At 37.5% G+C, this 18,519-nt stretch overlaps 1 protein-coding gene across 1 annotated transcript in view; it reads right to left on the bottom strand.

Annotated features, from left to right (window-relative positions):
* The window catches only part of grk6 (G protein-coupled receptor kinase 6), a 60,858-nt gene that overhangs the window by 29,672 nt on the left and 12,667 nt on the right, over positions 1-18,519 (bottom strand). The window contains exon 2 of the mRNA XM_015394680.1: positions 9,905-10,000. Within this exon, the coding sequence (XP_015250166.1) occupies positions 9,905-10,000 (96 nt within the window). The remainder of the gene's footprint in view (positions 1-9,904; positions 10,001-18,519) is intronic.

Here is an 18,519-nt window from a genome sequence, read left to right as displayed (position 1 = left end):
CGCTAACTTCTACTAACGAGAAAGTATGGCTGGGCAATTAACTGGAATTTTACCGTCACACACTACCCTAACTCAGTAAAAGAAATTAATTCTGCCATTTTGCCTGTATACGAGGGAGATGGTATTTCTTTTCCCTTTAAGACACGGCAGAATGTGTGTAATCACGTGACTCCACCGATCCAGTCAGAATCGTAAAACAAAGAAAATGGCGGATGGGCCCAGTGAAGAAGCGTCACACAGCTGTAAACAAAATTACATCAGTTAATTCTATGGAGCCGAGCGAGAGCAGAGATGAAGCTGAGCGCGTCTTCAGAGTTGAGCGTGCAGGAAACCAGCTTTGAGTGAGGGTCTGCAAGTTTAAATGATGCACATTGTTCTCACTGCGCACATAGTTTGGTGGCACCAAAATTACGCCATCGATGTTAAGCAAAGGACACGAAATGCAAAGATTGTCTGAAAATTGTCGGTACTAGGGTTGTCAAAAGTATCGATACTCAAAAAAGTATCGATACTGAAATGTTGTATCCGGATACTCATTTTTAAAAGTATCGATACAGTGCCACCACCAGTGGCACCCAAGCAGTCATTCATCTAAAGTGCAGAATAGAGGACAATGCACTTTCAGAACACTTGTGTGATTAAATAATTCTGTGCACTTTTCATTTTCAGACTTTTTTTTGTAAGAGGTGCAGCTGCTGAGAATTATTTTTGTTTCTTAACCGGTTTGGCTAGTGTCATTGTTATGTGTGCAAAGCATAGCCAAGGAACACTTAATTTTAATTTTTTAAGTTTTTTATCAAGCTTGCTTAATATTGTGCACAGCATACAACCTTTATTGTATTTATTTATTGTATTTTATTTATTAATGAAAATATTTCTGTAGAATTTTGGAGTCTTTGTTTTTATCCTCGTGGTATCGAAAATGGTATCGAGTATCGAATATTTTCCTTAGTATTGGTATCGAGTTGAAAAGTTTAGTACCGTGACAACCCTAGTCGGTACTACCCGAAGTAACACATCCAACCTCCACCACCTAAAGCACAGCCAAGCTGCTGAGTTCCCTTGTAAAAATGTTTGCAAGAGAGGTAACATTTTTCTTCTGTTCAATGAGACATTGTTGAATGTTTAAACCTGAACGGGTACAAGACTTTGATATTTAGTTGAAAGTAATATGTAATGTGATTTATTGACAACATAAATTACAAAAAAAGATCAGCTGCATTCCCTGCACATGCCTTTATTTCTGAAAGAGGAGCATTTATCTCTTCCATTCTGTGTGGTGACAAACCTATTTTAAGCATATTATCGCCACCTAAAGGGCAGGAATGAGAATGTCTGTGTCTTGCTCATGTTAAATTTAACAATTAAACTGTGATTGTATTACAAATGCAATTAATTACCCAGCCTTGGTCTGAATTACTTTACCTGTTTTAAAGTATCCCTCATTATATATCAATAATTAGGCTTTTAAAGAGCTATACCCTCCATTGTTGTTTAGGTGTGGTGGATAGCACTGTTGCCCCGGGGTTAAATCATGGGACTTTCTACACAGTGTTTGCATGTTCTCCCCTTGCATGCGGATTAGTTCTCTCCAGGTACTCCAGCTCCCTCCCCGAGTCCAAAAACAAAAATTACTCCTTTTCCCTATTTATCCTCTCAAGCTACTAATGAATAATATAACCTGTATAAACTTTTGGTTTTGAATTCCAAAGAGACGGGAAAAATCTCTGAAAGTTTAATTTAACTCAAGACTTTTAAAACACACTGTCCATGTTTCAGTACTATATTGTAGAATACACGTTTAATTATACTACAATTACATCTGCTCTTTCTTTTACTTAGTAAGTTTGCCAATGTTGCTCAGACATGTTCGATATTTCCTTAGTGGTGGTTTTGCACAATCACACGTGCCGTGAATTTCCTGCACATGGCCGAAGCTCACAGCAGAACGTTCACTCAGCAAAATTGAGCTCTCTCTTGTTTTTCGATTACCGTAAACACAATCATGTTCTCACACATCAAAACCAGCAACAAAAACTCTCATCTTTTCATGAATTTAAAGTTGCTATTGTTGTTTTTTTGTTTATTTGGGAAATATTCAGTTTATCATCCAAATCTGCACCACAGGATGTTTCTTAACAAAGGAAAAAAAATCTGTGGTACAGAAGCAACAAGATATTATTGTGCAACAGACAGAAGTAGGTTACTGCTTTCACACCGATATGCAATCGTCATAAGATGAGAGGAAATAAAAACAGGCTGTCTATCACTAACAAGGAAGTCGTCTATCTGCAAACCGTCTTGGTTCTTGTTGCGCTGAAATATTAGCAGAGTCTGGCTGTTGACTTGTGTTTTATGTTTTTATGCTTATGTGAAAAGTTTGTTGTCTCAGAAAAAATAAGTAATTAAGAAAAAAAAGTAATAAGAAAAATAGTTTATTTTTTTCCTCCCAGATACAACTAGTAGTTCCTTCCTCTTTATCTGAACATGTCCAAATTAACAGATTTAAATTGGAGCTTGTAGTATTTAAATAGAAATCTTCTTGGAGTAAAGCTAAAGAGGAAACTGATCCTGTTTGTGCTTTATTCCTATTTTCTCTGAGGTGAATATAAAAATGCTTAGACATCACAGTTTCTCTGTGTTAATATTTCTTCAAGTCAACCTAAATTTGCGAGTTTAATACATTGTAGTCATTTTGTATAACTTCATACTTTTATTATTGTTTTAGCTTTGTCTGAGTTTTTGTATAAAACTTAAGTCCAAATGTTAACCAAGAGCTCTAAATAAGTCAGATGGGCTATTTTATAAGCATAAGATAATTATTTGTAGTTTAGGGGCCTGAATTTTACTAATTTTGTAAATCTGTCGAATTTTTCAATTATTCAATTAATAATCAGACAAACAAAGGTTCCTTAAAGAAGTTTTTTACTAGTGCAAACCAGGTGAATCTAAAATATCTCCACTTGAGTTCTGGATTGAACATATTGACAGACGAAAAAGGTTTACACTCCAGTTAACGATTAATCGATTACTAAAATATTTGATTATTATTTCAATAATTAATAAATCACAATTAATCAGATGAATTGTTTCAGCCCCAATATCTACATATCTGAAGATGAGACTTTCAGAACTGTTTTTTTTTTTTTTTTTTTTTAACTTGTTTGTGTTAACCAATCTATGTAGTCTGTTTGAAAATAAATATTCTGTTGTGATCAGGTAAGATAACTGATCAAAACGCTACTTCACTCTGCAAATAAGGATTGTAAAAAAAATCGATTCTACTGATGCTCTAACACTGTCTGGATATCGTAACACGTTGCCATGGTATCGCTACTACAGATAATTGTTGTTTGTGTATTTTTGCCATTTTTTATTTCAGACTACTGGATTATTTGCATATTAAAAAAATAACACCTCAAATAACCTTCAAAAATTATATAAGGACTTTTTTTTTTTGCACTTATTTATATTGCTTATTTCATTAGTGATTCTGTTAGGAAAACATGTTGCATATTGAGACTGAAAAACGGGAGTTTCAAATGGTGATAAAAACATTTTCATGCCTTTACTTATTTCTTGTTATCATCATGGCTTTAAAAAACGGTATAGAGTATAAAACATTTTTCTTGGTATTGATTTCGAATTTGACTTTTATTATCGAAAAAACCCTGAAAAATAATCTAATTCTTTCATCCTTGGTTGGTTTAACCAACTGAAGACCAACGTATGCCTACAGTACGAAAAATCTGGAAAAACACTGGCATACGTTATGGGTACGTTTTGTACAAGTTATGAGCACGCTGAAGTTTTAAAATTTACCCGACGTATGCCAGCGTGTGCACATACATGGGGCATAACTTACAGTAAATTATCTGATCGTTGACATAAGTTAAGTGTAAGTTATTCGTAAGTCGTGGTGTCTAGCTTATCCAAAACCTATGATTAACTTCTGCATAACTTATCAAGGCCTTATCTCCAACGCATATCAACATATTTGACGTGTTCAAGACAACCACTGGAAGTGTTTCTATCTTACAGTTACTGTATAATGGTATATTGGCAGTGGGGGGTTAACAGGAGGAAACCATCAGCACTCCTCCAGACTTCATCCCCATCATAGTTTGAGGAAGAAGGTGAGTGTGATGGATCCTCCCTGTGTTTACACCCTTTCTTTTTCTTTTTATTTATTCTTTTTTGGTGTGCAGTAAACAGCAGCTAGATTTATACCACGATCCAAATCTTTTTATGCAAGACTGGCGCCTCCAGGCGCATTGCTGCCCCCCTAAGGACTCTGGCTTGTGACACTTCATGGGCATTATGCTGCCATGCATTGAGCAAAAGGCAGCCTATCATTGGACATAAGGACTCGCTATGAAATGCACTCCAAATTAAAAAAATACATAGAATGATCAGCGTATGCCAGCGTTTTAGAAGATTTTGGGCATCAGATATACGCTGACTAAATCAGCAAGGTGTAACAGGGGCTTAAGCCAATACTACTGAACAAACCGAACTTATTAACGTCATCTCATTTCAAAACTCCTTTCTTTGGGTAAATGATGGAAGTGACCCATAAAATAAAGATATTGGTTCTTATCTGCAGAAGCCAATCAAGTAAAATCTCCCTGGTTTATTTAAAGAATCATTTGTATGTAGCCTCAGTGCAAGGAAAACCAGCTTTATTACAGATAATAATCTGCATTTGTGCCTCCTTTCCTCTCAACAATGAGGCCTGTTTGTTTGCTCTGTGGCTTTGGATGGTGTGTATGGATGTATACTACAAACAGCATGAAGCCTCAGAACTAGGAAAACAACTTCATGGAGGTTCTGCTGTAATGTGTGTCACAGTTCACGGCATACTAACATCACATGTTGCTTTAGGAGAGATAGCAACACACAACGGGGGGAATATTCAGTACATAACCTCTGGATGAACACTTTAGAGGTCAGGACAGAACATATGTATATTTCTTTAATCTAGAGATCGATTGGTTTTCTTGTGTAACGAAGAAAAATTGTTAAACACTGAGACGATAAAAAAAAGGATTATAAAGTATTTCTCAGTGTATATTTAAAGATACCACAGAACCAGGATCCATAAAGCAACAAATATCTCCATTCAGAAGTTAAAAATAAACATAGAGGAACAACGCTGTCAGTGTGCATTATACAAGTTTATCACCAGAAGTGCTGAAACAACTAAGCTGGTGATGATTTGTTTCTTCAAAAACAGCTCAAGGAGCACAGACCAACTGCTTTCTTAGAACAAACTCAATCCTTTCACTGTTTTACCCAAAACAACCCTCCTTAACATAAACACCCAATTCCTGAAAAAGGCAGAAACAACTTCTGATGACAGTGACTTATGAGATACAGATGTATGGATAGCCTTTCCAGTTTACTAAAGAAAACAATGAAAATAATTAACTTGCTCTATACTTTATTCTCTAATTTGATCCCAGCTCTTATCCTGCATCTTACAGAGTAACTGGAAGAAACCAAATTTATATTTTGGATGATTAATATTTTTGAGTTGTTGTTGGGAACCACTTTTTAAATTGGCTACACGTCACATTTAACAGTCTGTGTCGGAGAATATCACACATGCTGAAATATTTACCCACGACAACCCAACATGTTGGATTTCCCCGATCTACCCCAATTATTTCATTTCTTCAAGTTGTATTTAAAATTCTGATAATGTAACAACATTTTAGATCATAAAAAGGTAAATGTAGAGTTATGTTGCCTTGTATCTGGTTATTTTGATTGTGTAGTAACTTACTATCTTAGTTATTTTTGGGACAAAATAAGTAGTAACTATACTAGTTATTTTTTTAAGTGCCAGATACTATCTACTTCTTCCATGTTTCCTGGACCAAAGTGTGCTGGGCGCGGCCGCTGGGTGAAGCCATGAAAGGTCCACACTGCGGACATGGGCAACTTTTTAAAAGTGAGGTGAATGACCTTGTAAAATACAAAAGTCTGAACTGAGCATTAAGACCTGGAGTAGGAACTTTTCCACAATACCAAACATGGCATCTTCTGTTGGCAGACTTATAATGATTTAGAGCAACTTAATTAAAACTTCCTGAACTAAAACACGCCTTATCTATATCATCCACGATATCATTATTAAAATATGTCTAAAAAACTGTAGTTGGTGATTTAAACCTTAGCAAAACATGCCTAGCAATTTTTTTTTCCTTTGTTTCTTACTGGATTAAGATGGGGCTACAATCCAATAAATTTCTCCTAAAGGGAAATTATTTAATTCTGCACTTCACACCCAAGTCCTTGGAGTCTGAAGCTATAAGAGCCACTTGAGAAATTTGAAGAATTGGGCCTTCGTGTTGGAAATGAACCAGTCGCTGAATAACTTTAGTGTTTGGGGAAGGGTCACATAGAGAAGCAGCATTCTGCATTTTATTTACGTTTAATGGCTTCTTTAGGGTAACACAATGACAGTCTTTTAATAGCATGAATAAGAGTCGACATTAAATCTCAAATCTTAGCAAAATGATCATGGTCTGTAACTTAAAAGGCTAACGAGAGCTGCTGTCATGTTCCTGTTTGTGTCTTAACCCTTTTCTTCGTTTAAGGTAATAAGGGATACTGAAACCATTCATATTTTAAACCAAACATATATTTCTTTACATTTCTTTATTTTTTTACGGCTATGTGAAGCAAAATGTTGTAAGCCTATACAACGCGTTACAGGATATATTTTTTAAGCTTTTAATATGGTTGAGTCACGTTGCAGTGTAGGTTAGATTCAAATACCTGGTTTCTGTTTTGTCTGTTAAAAAGAGAGCAGCTTTGCAAAACAGCACTCTGCTTCCTCTTTCTGCAGTGCCTACAGTTTCCTGTGTGGCATATTTTAAAGATGTTTTTCCTTTTCTTTAACATATGAATTCAGCCTGATTATGAAGATAAAACCTGATTGTGACAAACATTGACTTGAGATCACGTTTCTTAACCAATATCCTCTCTGTTTTGGTTAAAATCCTAATTTCTGTATGTTATGCTCTAAAAGCATCCAAAACTTGTTATTTCTGAACTAATTTCACAGTTTAATGTTTGGTTTAAGGAGCATTTAATGCCTAAAGGCCAATATGGCGAAATATTGCTAGTATTGCACACTATAATGACAACCCTCAATTTATTGAAATTTTTAAGAAAGTTAATAGATAAATAAGTTCATTATTGTAAAGAAAGAGGTCAGAAATTCTGTTTCTAAATGTTATTTACAAACAAAAATAATATTCAGTTCCATAAGTCAGTAACATTACTGCTGTTACAGCGGTAAATCTTTTAGTGGCATGTCTCCCAGCTCAGTCCATCTAGAGACCAGATTTTATTTGCAAAATGAGCTTCTGCCAAAATGGTTTGGAAGGATAAGATGTATTTTCCTTTCTGTTTTCCCTCAGGTACATTTAAGATCCAAAATGTGACTTGGTTTTAATTTAGCCTTCACAATGTTTCACTATAGGAGTGATTTGCAGCGTCAATTTTCTGCACAATTAGTGGTTTCCACATGGGACAGTCAGTTTAGTCTTTGTCTTAACCTCTCTACATTAACACACCTGAATCAAATAATCAGGTCCTTTGCACGACTCTGGAGAACTATAATGAGTTTGAATTCTGCGGCTGTGTCCTCCGAAGGCCAGATTCATCCTGCCAATTACATCATAGCGAGCCTGTTCGGCTTGAAACACTCCTCGTTTAATACAATACGTATGTATGGGAATAGTTCCATTTGAAATGAATAAAAATGGTTGTTTTAAATGGTTATTCAGCCAGATATGTGGCTGATAATGTTTGGTTTATTTAAAGGTTTTATCTGTCCCTGTGTAAATGGTTTTGGCTAACATTTAAGCACAAATTCCAATATCTCTGCAGTAGAGCCATGCATAGAGCAGGGAATATTAGCCCGAACCCGACGGGACCCGAGAGGTCCTGCCGGGTTCGGGCTGTACTTTTTATTATTTCATTCGGGCCGGGCCGGGCTCGGGCTTTAAACCGTTATATGCGCGGCAAATAAATGATCATGTGATAACGTTCGATCTATACGCGATGAATGCAAAATGGATGTTACAGAAGTGAAACGGAGATTAGCCCTTAATGCGCACAATTGAAAAATGTCGGGCTGCAAACGGGTCGGGCTCTACGAAGCTGTCAATCATAACGGGCCGGGCCGGGCACGGGCCTGGTTCTTTCGGACTCGGGTCGGTTTCGGGCTGACTTTCAAGGCCCGTTTCATGCTCTAGCCCTGCATTCCCGCGGAAGTCCCGCGGGACTCGCGGGACCCAACGCAAAGCAGTGCGGTGCGGGACAAACATTAAAAGCTCATTGCGGGTGCGGGCGGGAGGGAGAGCGCACAGTGCGGGTGCAGGCGAGAGCGATGATAAGCGAACTAAAAACATGTTTTAATATGTAAAATAAAGTCATAAATTATCAGTCTCATATCAGTCATATATATACATCACAATTCGCTGGGTGGGGCTCCATCATACAATGTTTAAAATATTAATTATAACTTATTATATTTTCAATTCATACGTGTAAGTGATGATGAGTAGCATAAGATTATGCACAATATATTCTTAATATCCTCAGTAGATTTTGGTAGGTTAGTTGGGTATTGCTGTGAAGCAGCAGCTCGTGCCACCTGACGCGCGTCATGCACTATGCGGTGAAGAATCGGGCATTAATGTGCTCAGCTAAGCACAGAGTGTTTAATTCCTCAAACTAATGACACAAATTACCTTGAGCAGCAGGCGAACATTGGAATCATGCAGAAATTGCAGGCGGGAGCAGGACAAACTATTACAGGTGCGGGCGGGAGCGGGACTGAAAATCATAATTCTTTGAAGGAGCGGGCGGGCGCGGGACTGGAAAATCTGTCCCACGCAGACCTCTACTCTGCAGTGTGGGGACTATAAATTTGCGATGATGGTACTGCTGCTGAAGCTCCTCGAAAATGTCGTTAGCACCCAGAACAGTGAATGCCGGAGAAGGCAGGACCTGCCGGGGAAGGCAGGACCTGTTTGAATCCAAAGCCAAAACTCTTCCAGCCACCTTATTTTGACGGACCTCAAAGAATCCAGTCCAGGTAGACAGTTTCCTTGGAGGATGCAGCCTCTGAAATTGAACACACCCATAGTCTTCAGCTGCAGAGATAATTTAGGTGTGTTGGACCAGGGAAAAAACTAGAAGTTCCAGGATACCGGCTATTGAGGGTTTCTGTTTGACATCCCTGGTCTTATCTCACTAGATAACCCCCACAAATGGCAGGGGGCTGCTTTAATTTTGTTTCTTTATTTTGTTGCTCTCACTAATCCATAAAGGCCATATCTGGGAAACACTTAGCTAACCGGTGTTAACAGATTCTCCCACCTGAGCTGTGAATCACAGCAGATCCTCCAGAGTCCAAACCTTTTAGTCTAGGTGGTTGTAATGTTTTGGTATTTGCTATTTGCATTTGCAATTTTTTTACATTTTCAAGTAAACAGTGGCACGGAGCTCTGTTAGACCTTAATAAACTTTTTTTTTTATTTTTTTATCTAAATTCAGCATCAAACCTCTCCACAGCTTTATTTTTTACATATTATTGGCATTGCGGATTTTTAAGGAAGTTTTTATATCACGGTTAAAAAGTGGGAACGCAGCACTTTTTCATATGAAAAAAGAAAAAGAATCCTCCCTTTAAGTCCAACAGTTAAATAATCGCTATGAAGTTACGACAGTTTGACAACCAGAGGGAACAGAAAGGCAAACGGGTCTCTATGAAAATGGTTTCAGAGGCCTCCGACTCAACTGACACATGAAAGACCACAGAGACCTTCCTGTGATGAAAGCTCTGCACTGAGGTGAAATGGGGGGACCAGGCGATCTTTACCTGTGGTCTGTCGCAGCTCCTCACACCAACTGATGTGGGGGAACTGCAGCATCTGCTTCCATTTCTTGCTTTTTCCTTTTCTGTTACCGCCACCTCCTGAGAAAATAAGAAGAGAAAAATGGGGATATTTAACTGGACACCATGACATGCAAAGGATGAGGAAACAGACAGTTTCAGTTTCGCCTCCCAACTGCTCACTGAGCTACATTTGAAGGAGTAAAAGGTTTAAATGTGATGATTGGATCACATTTAAACCTTTAATATATATTTTATGTATATGTATGTGTATATATATATATATATATATATATATATATATATATATATATATATATATATATACAAGTTATTTACCTTTTTTATGGTGTTAAGTTACAAAAGAGCAACATTGCATCAACATTTTTCTAACTCTGTTTATGTATCTGACATGAAATAACAGTTTAAGATTTCTACACATTGGAGACTAAAACCTGAGCAACACCATCTGACGTCCAAAAATTACTTGCCTCATTCGTGTTGTAAACGCGAGACCTTTAAAGGACATCTCTTACTTTTCAGAACATTTCCACAATGTTCTCTTTCTTCCAAAAAATGTTCCTACTTTCGCCACAGTCTTAGAAAACCCCAAATTTGCACTAAACTCTGTGCATTATTTAGGAACCCCCTGCTGTGAGTTTTGGTGGCTAGACGCTGTTTATAAACCTTTCTAGAAAAAAATAATGTGAATTTTTTACTGCATAAAAAGGGTGGTAGAAAAATACATTAACAAAATATGTAAAGTAAAATTTAGAAATGTATGTTATTAGAAATAGGGAAAAATAACACAAAAAATATTTGCTTCACATAAAAAAAGATGGACCAGATAGGAACGTTGTTCTTAATACACAAAAAATACACACGTCCATAGTCTCTCTCATAATCTCATGTGGTCATGTTTCTGCTCGCTCATGTCAACTTCTGTCACTTTGATGGTGGTACCCACTGTATACTGTAGGAACACCATATTTTGATTACCAAAAAGGAGGACACGTTGCCCAGCCTCAAGACGGACTTTCAGAGGTTTATGAACATGCTTTATTATACATAAATGGTAAAACAAATAAATAAAATTAAATATTGTTCTGCTGCTGCTCAGTGGCACAGTGGGTAGCACTGCTGCCTTGCAACAAGAGTTCTGAGTTCAATTCCCGGCCTGGGGTCTTTCTGCATGGAGTTTGCATGTTCTTCCTGAGCATGCAGGGCTTCTCTCTGGGTACTCCGGCTTCCTGCCACAGTCCAAAAACATGACTGTTAGGTTAATTGGCTTCTCTAAAATTATCCTTATGGTGTGAGTGGGTGCATGAATGGCTGTTTGTCTCTGCATTGCCCTGCGATGTTGAGGGTGTACCCCGCCTCTTGCCCGTTGACAGCTGGAGATAGGCACCAGCACCCCTCGCGACGCCACTTGGGATAAGCGTGTTTTTAAAAATGGATGGATGGATACCTCATTATAGGATTCTCTGTTTTCCCAGGTCTAACAAACTACCCAGTCAGCTTTGCAGAGGAGCTTGCACAGTTTTGTTTATGTTTTCAGAGTCCATGTGAGCTTTGAGATCTCTAGCACCTTTATTAGACACTGAAACATGTGTACCAGCTTTTCAGACGGTGCAATCAGCCTCAAAAATTTTTTTGCAGTTCATCTGTGAAGCTGCACTTTCGGCATTTCGGCTTCTTTGCTCCCTGTCTGTGTGTGCCACAAGGCAGACCCTCCAGAATTGCGTTGCACGACAAAGTACCGTAGTACTCTGTGCAAAGGGCACGTGGATTTAAGCATATGATTATGGTCCAATGAAAAATGGTGAAAACCGGACATTATCATGAATTTATAATCCCTATGCCCGCACAGAATGTAAAAAGTGGATATGTACGGGCAAAAGAGGACGTTAGGTTACCCTAGCATACTGTGTATATACTGTCATATAAACCTCACTTTCCTCAATATCCACAGTGAAGCTACTGCTAGTTTAGCTCAAGCTTCCAAACGTGGCATTAAATATCATTATGGCTGCTACTGTCAGTACCAATCATAATTGGCCTGTTTTTCAATGATGAATACACTGCCACAGGTTCAATGGTTTTGTTCATTCACGACAGAATGCAGTGCCCAACGAGAATCTAAGATAACAGGCATTACATTAAACTGTTATATCCTCTACTTTATACACTGCAGATATGTAAAAGTGCTGCCACATAGCTATCAAAAAGTTTCGGGAACTTTTATTGTACAATTTGCTGCGTTGTGAATGCTTCTTTGAGGTTTTTAATTATCTTGTTTGGCTGTCTGCCCAAAAGGTGGGAATCACTACGGCAACTGGCAGTGTGTCAACCTTCTAATAGGGCTAACTGAATGAAGTGGATGCAATCTTTTAAATTCAGCTGGAATTTTTGCTGCCAATATTCAAATTTCTTCTATTTTTCTGATATGTTATAGGAAAGAGGTTACTTTTTTTCCTTTTAGAGGGTCCCTTTTTTGGGACACTCTCAAATTCACCATGGGAGCTACTTTGTATTCAGACTTTGTACTCTCCTTTTACTACAAAATCTTGACAGTGAATTCTCCTTAATGTTGCCTCTTTATAAACAGGGATTGATGTTTTGAAAAATCAATTGCCTCATAAATTAGTGAATTAATAGCTTTTTTTATATTTTAATCCTTAAAACATAAAAAAAGGTGTTTTTTTATCCTCCGGTTAAAGACCGTTTTAGGTCACAAGACGTGTTACTTTCTGGCTTCCGGTGTGTTTAAAGCTTGTGACGAGTTTAAACTGTGGTCGTCCTCAGGGTAATGAATGGACTGAGACATGGTGGGAACAAGAGAAGCCAGAGGAAGTTCCTGTTCTTTCTGTATTGATGTTCTGTCTGTGACTCGATCCACAGTGACGCCGTTTCTGGTGCAAGTTCACTTACCACAAAGCAAGACATGAGCCGACACGATGCCTGCTGTGCTACTCCAGTTGTGAGAGAGTTTCAAGTCTCTGCAGGCTCATTAAGTTTAAGTGCAGTTCAAAGGAAGCCACAATCATTTTCCATCGTATTGCTTTTCTAGTTTTATTTTCACTTTGTTTTATTACTACTAACGTAAATCTAATGTTTTCCTTAATAGATCAAATGCAAATATGCATCCATTTTCTCAGCATATGTTAATTGTTTAAGATAAATATGAAATTATATGCAAATCAAAATCCTGAACAGTACTGCAGGGCTGCACACTAAATAGTCTTATGAAAGATATATTTTCATAAAAAAAAAACATAGGACATTGGGAGAGATCAACATGCAAACATGCAACGCTGATTTAATACAAGCGTCTTTGCCCTCACAACATTTTATGAGGGATAAATACCACATTAGCTTTTCGATAAAAACACGTTTTAGATTTAATCAAGAAGTACATTCAACGATACAAACCCAGCTGCCATATATGCAGAGATGCAGCAGTAGTATATTTCACAGATATTATGACTTTCCAATCCACATATTCAATTCAGTTCTGTACAGATTCCATTTTTCTGTTTTATCTATTGGGATTTGGTATTGCTATAAACATCTCAGTTTCTACTGGTTTTTATAAGTGGTGTAAATAATAATCGTTTTGTATCGATGCATCGATCCAACAGCCGACAATCTGATGCATCGATACGTCTGCAAGAGAATCGATTCATGTTTTTTTTTTTTTTTCCCCCTCCGGTCTATTTTTATCCATTTGCTCCTGGGCGTAATTCTCCCTCCCGTCCTGCGGTGGTGCTAAACCTATTTTGCCCTCCTACCTCGCTTCCTGGTTATACTCTTACAGCAGTTTGTTCCAGTAAGCTTGACACAGACATTTTTGATTTATGCTCAATATTGAAGCGTGGTCTGAGCTACACGCTGTGGGTCTAGATACGGCCGAGGCGGTGAGGAAGTGTGGGCGAGTTTAGTCCAACGACGGAGGGACATGAGGGCCAAAAAGAGCTGAGATCCAGGTGGAAAAAGGGTCCCAGCGTTCTCACGCACCTCGCTCTTTTAGCGGATCAAACTTCAAGAGTTGTTTTCAGCAATTTCGGTCATAAAAACAAAACAAGCCGACCTCCTGTCTGCGGTCAGCTACAATTTGGGAAAGGAGCATCTGTGGAGGGGGCGGGGACGTCCTGAGCCGAGGTATTGCATTGCTCTCATTGCACTGATTTTTGTACAGCATTTTTTGATGCAAGAGCTTTCAGAATCTATAACGCAGGGGTATTATTTTTCAGTAATTGAGGTTTTAATAGGAATAAGTGGAGTGCAACTTTTCTACTTCTGTTATTTGCTGTTGTTTCTAAAAATAAAATGCATAACGATATTACAGCTTTCATTGATTTATTTCAAATTTTAAACATTGTCTAGCCTGTAAGGTGTTTTAAAAAAAAAAGAACCAATTAATCGTATCGTATTGTGGTGTATTCTTGAGTATTGAAAATAATCGAATCGTTGGGTCAGGAAATCAATACTGAATCAAATCGCCATGATGGATGTGATTTTCACCCCTAGTTTTTATGGTGAAATTTCTGCTAAGAACTACAAAAGCATACTACCGGTAGTAGACGCCTTTGTGAAGATTTACCCAACACATATGCAAAATGTCTTCACACGTTTGGTTAAACATATCTACCAATAACAAAAAAGTTTAAAATTCTAATTTGTCATTTATGAATATTATGTAAATATTCTGTAAATTATAATTTAAAGAAAGATACAGGATTACTCTACTAAAGAAAAGGGCAAAAATTCTCTTTGTTCTTTAAAAATCAACCTTAAAGACAAACTGCTAAGCAAAAAGTCCTGAGATATTTATTATGCAATAACTACAATGATAGACAAGAACAATAGGGTAAAAGTATTTATTCAATTTCTGGGATGCTTACTTATCTCTATTCTGTTTTTAGACCAACACTACTTGACCATGTGTATAAACACGGTTTAAAATGTTAACTGAAAGCATAAAGTTACTTTTTTCCAGCAGCTTTTAAGGCGTGTTTGTTCCAGAAACAGACTTCTCTGATGATAAGAAAAATAACAGCCGTGTTCCAGGATTTTGTATTTAAATAGAACAAAGCAGCTGCTCTGTGAGCTAAAATCTGTTATTATCATAGATACACTGCTAACAAGATATGTGTTGCTTATGTCCAGGAAACGGAAGATGATATCAGAGTCCAAGATAAACTGATTGATGAATGGAGCGTGCTATATATGCATTAGTGAGAATGTAAATATAGACAAATAGAGGGGGAAGGGAGAATAACATGGGAGAGCTTATCAGAAAATATGAAGACTAAATCAGACCTTGAAAAGGTTTAAATAAAATAATAATTAGGGGCATTGCTAGTTGTCTGGTCAGTATGACATAACAGTTATCAGCTACAGGGACGATCTGACCCAACAATCAGAAAACGAAAGGTTTGATAGCCTTGTGCAGCAACGTGATTTGTTCACTGCCTTGATGCAAACTTTAAAACTTTACCTTGAGGCTTGTATTCAACCCTGGACCTGAGGGCCTACTGCCCGTCATACTTGAGGTATTCCCATGCTGCCACACACTTGACCTACTGAGTGGGTGATGAAGGCTTCAGCAGCACTGGCTGTAATGCTGTGAAGGTATCTAAAACATGATGGACAGTGGTGGATGACAATAGAGTCCTACTGGGCTAAAAACACACATCACTTCAAACTCTTCCAGCTCTCGTTTGTTCTTCTAATTGCACCTCTGACTGCCAAAATACAGTTAAAGTTCAAACTCTTACTCTTTTTTTTTTTTCTTTTAAGTCAATGTGAGCATATAATGAGTGCAGAGTGCATGAATGCCCCATTTACACTACCCCTCTGGAACCAATCCGTGCCGAGTTCATACCAAGCTTGGATCTTGTGACCATTTATACATCACATTAGCACGGTTCCTCACCTCCTATCAGCGGTCCAGGATACTACAGCTCTTAAGGCGGGAATTACACAAACAAAAATGGCGGCACGCAGAACATTCAGGAACTTATGTGCCTTGATAACGTCCTCTGCCCAAATTTCAATGAGAGCCTTTGTCATCACAGGCCGCACCAAGATCTTTTGAGGCCATTTATTGTTAATAAGCTGAGAAGAAGTTTTTCTTGTCAACAGGATAAAAGATCTGTGAATGGGAAGCTGAACTCCTTGGAAAACTAGCGAAATTAGTCAGCTGACTAGAAATGGGAGATGACACGGTCTGCTCATGCGCTCTTTATCAGAGAACTGAGCCAAAACTGAACTGTGCCGAGCTTACTGTTGAACTAGTACTACATTTAGCACGGTTCTGTTGTATCTGGCATGGTCCGGTTCAATTGTGTTTCCAAAGGATAGTGTAAATGGGGCTTAAGGCTGAGCTGTATTTATTTTTGCATGTTAAAAGGTATTTAACAAGTTGTGAGTTGGTGCTATACAGTGTACCAACTCCTTGTATTCTTTCATTGCTATTGCCTCATGAAAAAAATCTTGATCAATAGCGCCAACACATAGTTTCATGACAGTCCTATAATATTACCAAACAGGGCTGTTTAATTGAAAAAGTACTCCTATAATAAGATGAGGCCCATGACCCTTTAAACCTACCAGCTAGATTTCATATATATGTACAATTTTTGCATTTTGTCTTATGGTTGTTTAGGATTACCAAAAAAATTAATAAAAATGGAAAAAATCAACCAACAGGAAATACTAAAATATCTACAAGTAACCAGACTAACACAGGACAAGCAATAAAAAAATACAAGTGAAAAATCCAATATGTATCTGCATCCCTCAGTTGGCTACAATAAGCATCTAAATGTACCGATTGGCTGAATAATATAGCAAATAACATGCTGCTGAGGAATTAGAATCAAAAAAACAATTTTTCATGGGTTGCCATGGAGATTCCCGCCCCTTTATTTTCCCGCCTTTCCCAGCAATAGCGCTCAACATCAAACAAAAACAAGTTACACCTTAAATGAACAGGCACCATGTAAAAACAAAGTTTCTTCAACCATAGGAGAAAAAAACATCCTGTGGTCAGCAGCTACATTTATTTTGTTTCTGTAGTGTTTTATCTTAGGGAAGTGATGCATTAAAAAGATCCTTCACATCACATAAAAAAAAAAAACTCAAAAGGGGGCAACATGGCGGTCTATTTTATTCAACCCCAGCAAGGGTCTGAATTAAGAACAATAACACAATGAGTATGACTTATGTAATTTTTTAATAAGGCAATAATGCCAGCTAAGGATACTTTTATGTGGAGTTCAGGGCCGAAACGAGGCCTATTTTAGGGCGGCTTAAGCTATCCTAAATGTTCTCAAGACCCCTTGATAATTGCTTGTTTCTAATTAAATTGTATCACTTTCTTTCAAATAACTGTTGGAATGAGATTTTGAATGCCGACTGCAAAATCCCTATTCTAAATAAGTAATTTCATAATTCTTTAGATTCCTTTAATTTAGTGCTGTATATGAAAATTAACAGATGTTGTCCCTTTAATCATCTTCCCAAATTTGTTCATCACCACCAATTTTGTTTATGATCCGATACGGAGTAAAATATTGTCCGTAATTGGCAATATTGATACAATACTTCTTTTGCAAATGCACCTAATATATTTGTTAAATGTACAAAATAACACTCTTTAACAGTGGCTTTCAATCTCCCTCCGTAGGACCCACCTGTCCTGAATGTTGAGGCGTTTCCCTGACTTAAAAAAAGAGTGATTAGAGGTCACTGCGGCCCTTGGTTGCTGCTGGGGAGGAATCTAATATTCTGCTGAAGCAGAAACATTCAAAACAGAAAAAGTGAGTCCCATCTCTGAAAACCACTGCTGTATAATACTGTGTGGCTCTAACTGGAAATTCCTTTGAAATATTTGGTGAAATAAACAAATGCCATAATTATTGCATAAAATTGTCATTACACAGGTTTTAAACTACTAATTGAACAGTAATAGCTAATCTGACTGATATAAAACAGCAAAGCAAATATTTCATAAATCTTTATTTTTACCCATCTAGTATATTTTTAAAGCTTTTATTACTTTTCCTCTGTATGATCAATATAATCAACTTTAAAATGATTCATTCGTTAGGAAATCTTACTTAAACTGAGCTTTTCTGCTCATGTAAAAAGCTGATTTAATGCAGGTATTTGATGTAGGTATGTATTTATTCTGTAGGTTAATTTATACCCTCTTTTATGAATATGAGAAACCCCCAGTGTAACAGTGCTTTGTGCCGTTACACTGCTCTGTGCCTGCACTCAGGGTTCGTACGGGTGCTGGAAATCCTTGAAAATGCTTGCATTTTGACGTTGTGTTTTCAAGGTTTGAAAAGTGCTTATATTTTGGATGAAATGCTTGAAAAAGCTTGAAATTGTAACTATTTCTTTCGCAACAAATACCTATCTAACTGAATCGTGTGTTTATTAAATGGAGAAATAAAATGTTGGAGAGCCCGAAAACGAGACCTGCTGGCTTATGTGTGACTGCGATCTGCCAGTCTATTTCCATGTGTGACTCCGCCCCCATGAAACCACTACTGCTCCATGCCGGGAGGTTGTCGTTTCAATGAACG

Source organism: Cyprinodon variegatus, unplaced genomic scaffold (genome assembly GCF_000732505.1).
Source record: "Cyprinodon variegatus isolate N-32 unplaced genomic scaffold, C_variegatus-1.0 Scaffold703, whole genome shotgun sequence".
In the NCBI taxonomy this organism is placed as follows: Eukaryota; Metazoa; Chordata; class Actinopteri; order Cyprinodontiformes; family Cyprinodontidae; genus Cyprinodon; species Cyprinodon variegatus.
Note: the sequence above shows the minus strand (reverse complement) of the source record. Positions and strands in the feature narration are given on the sequence as shown.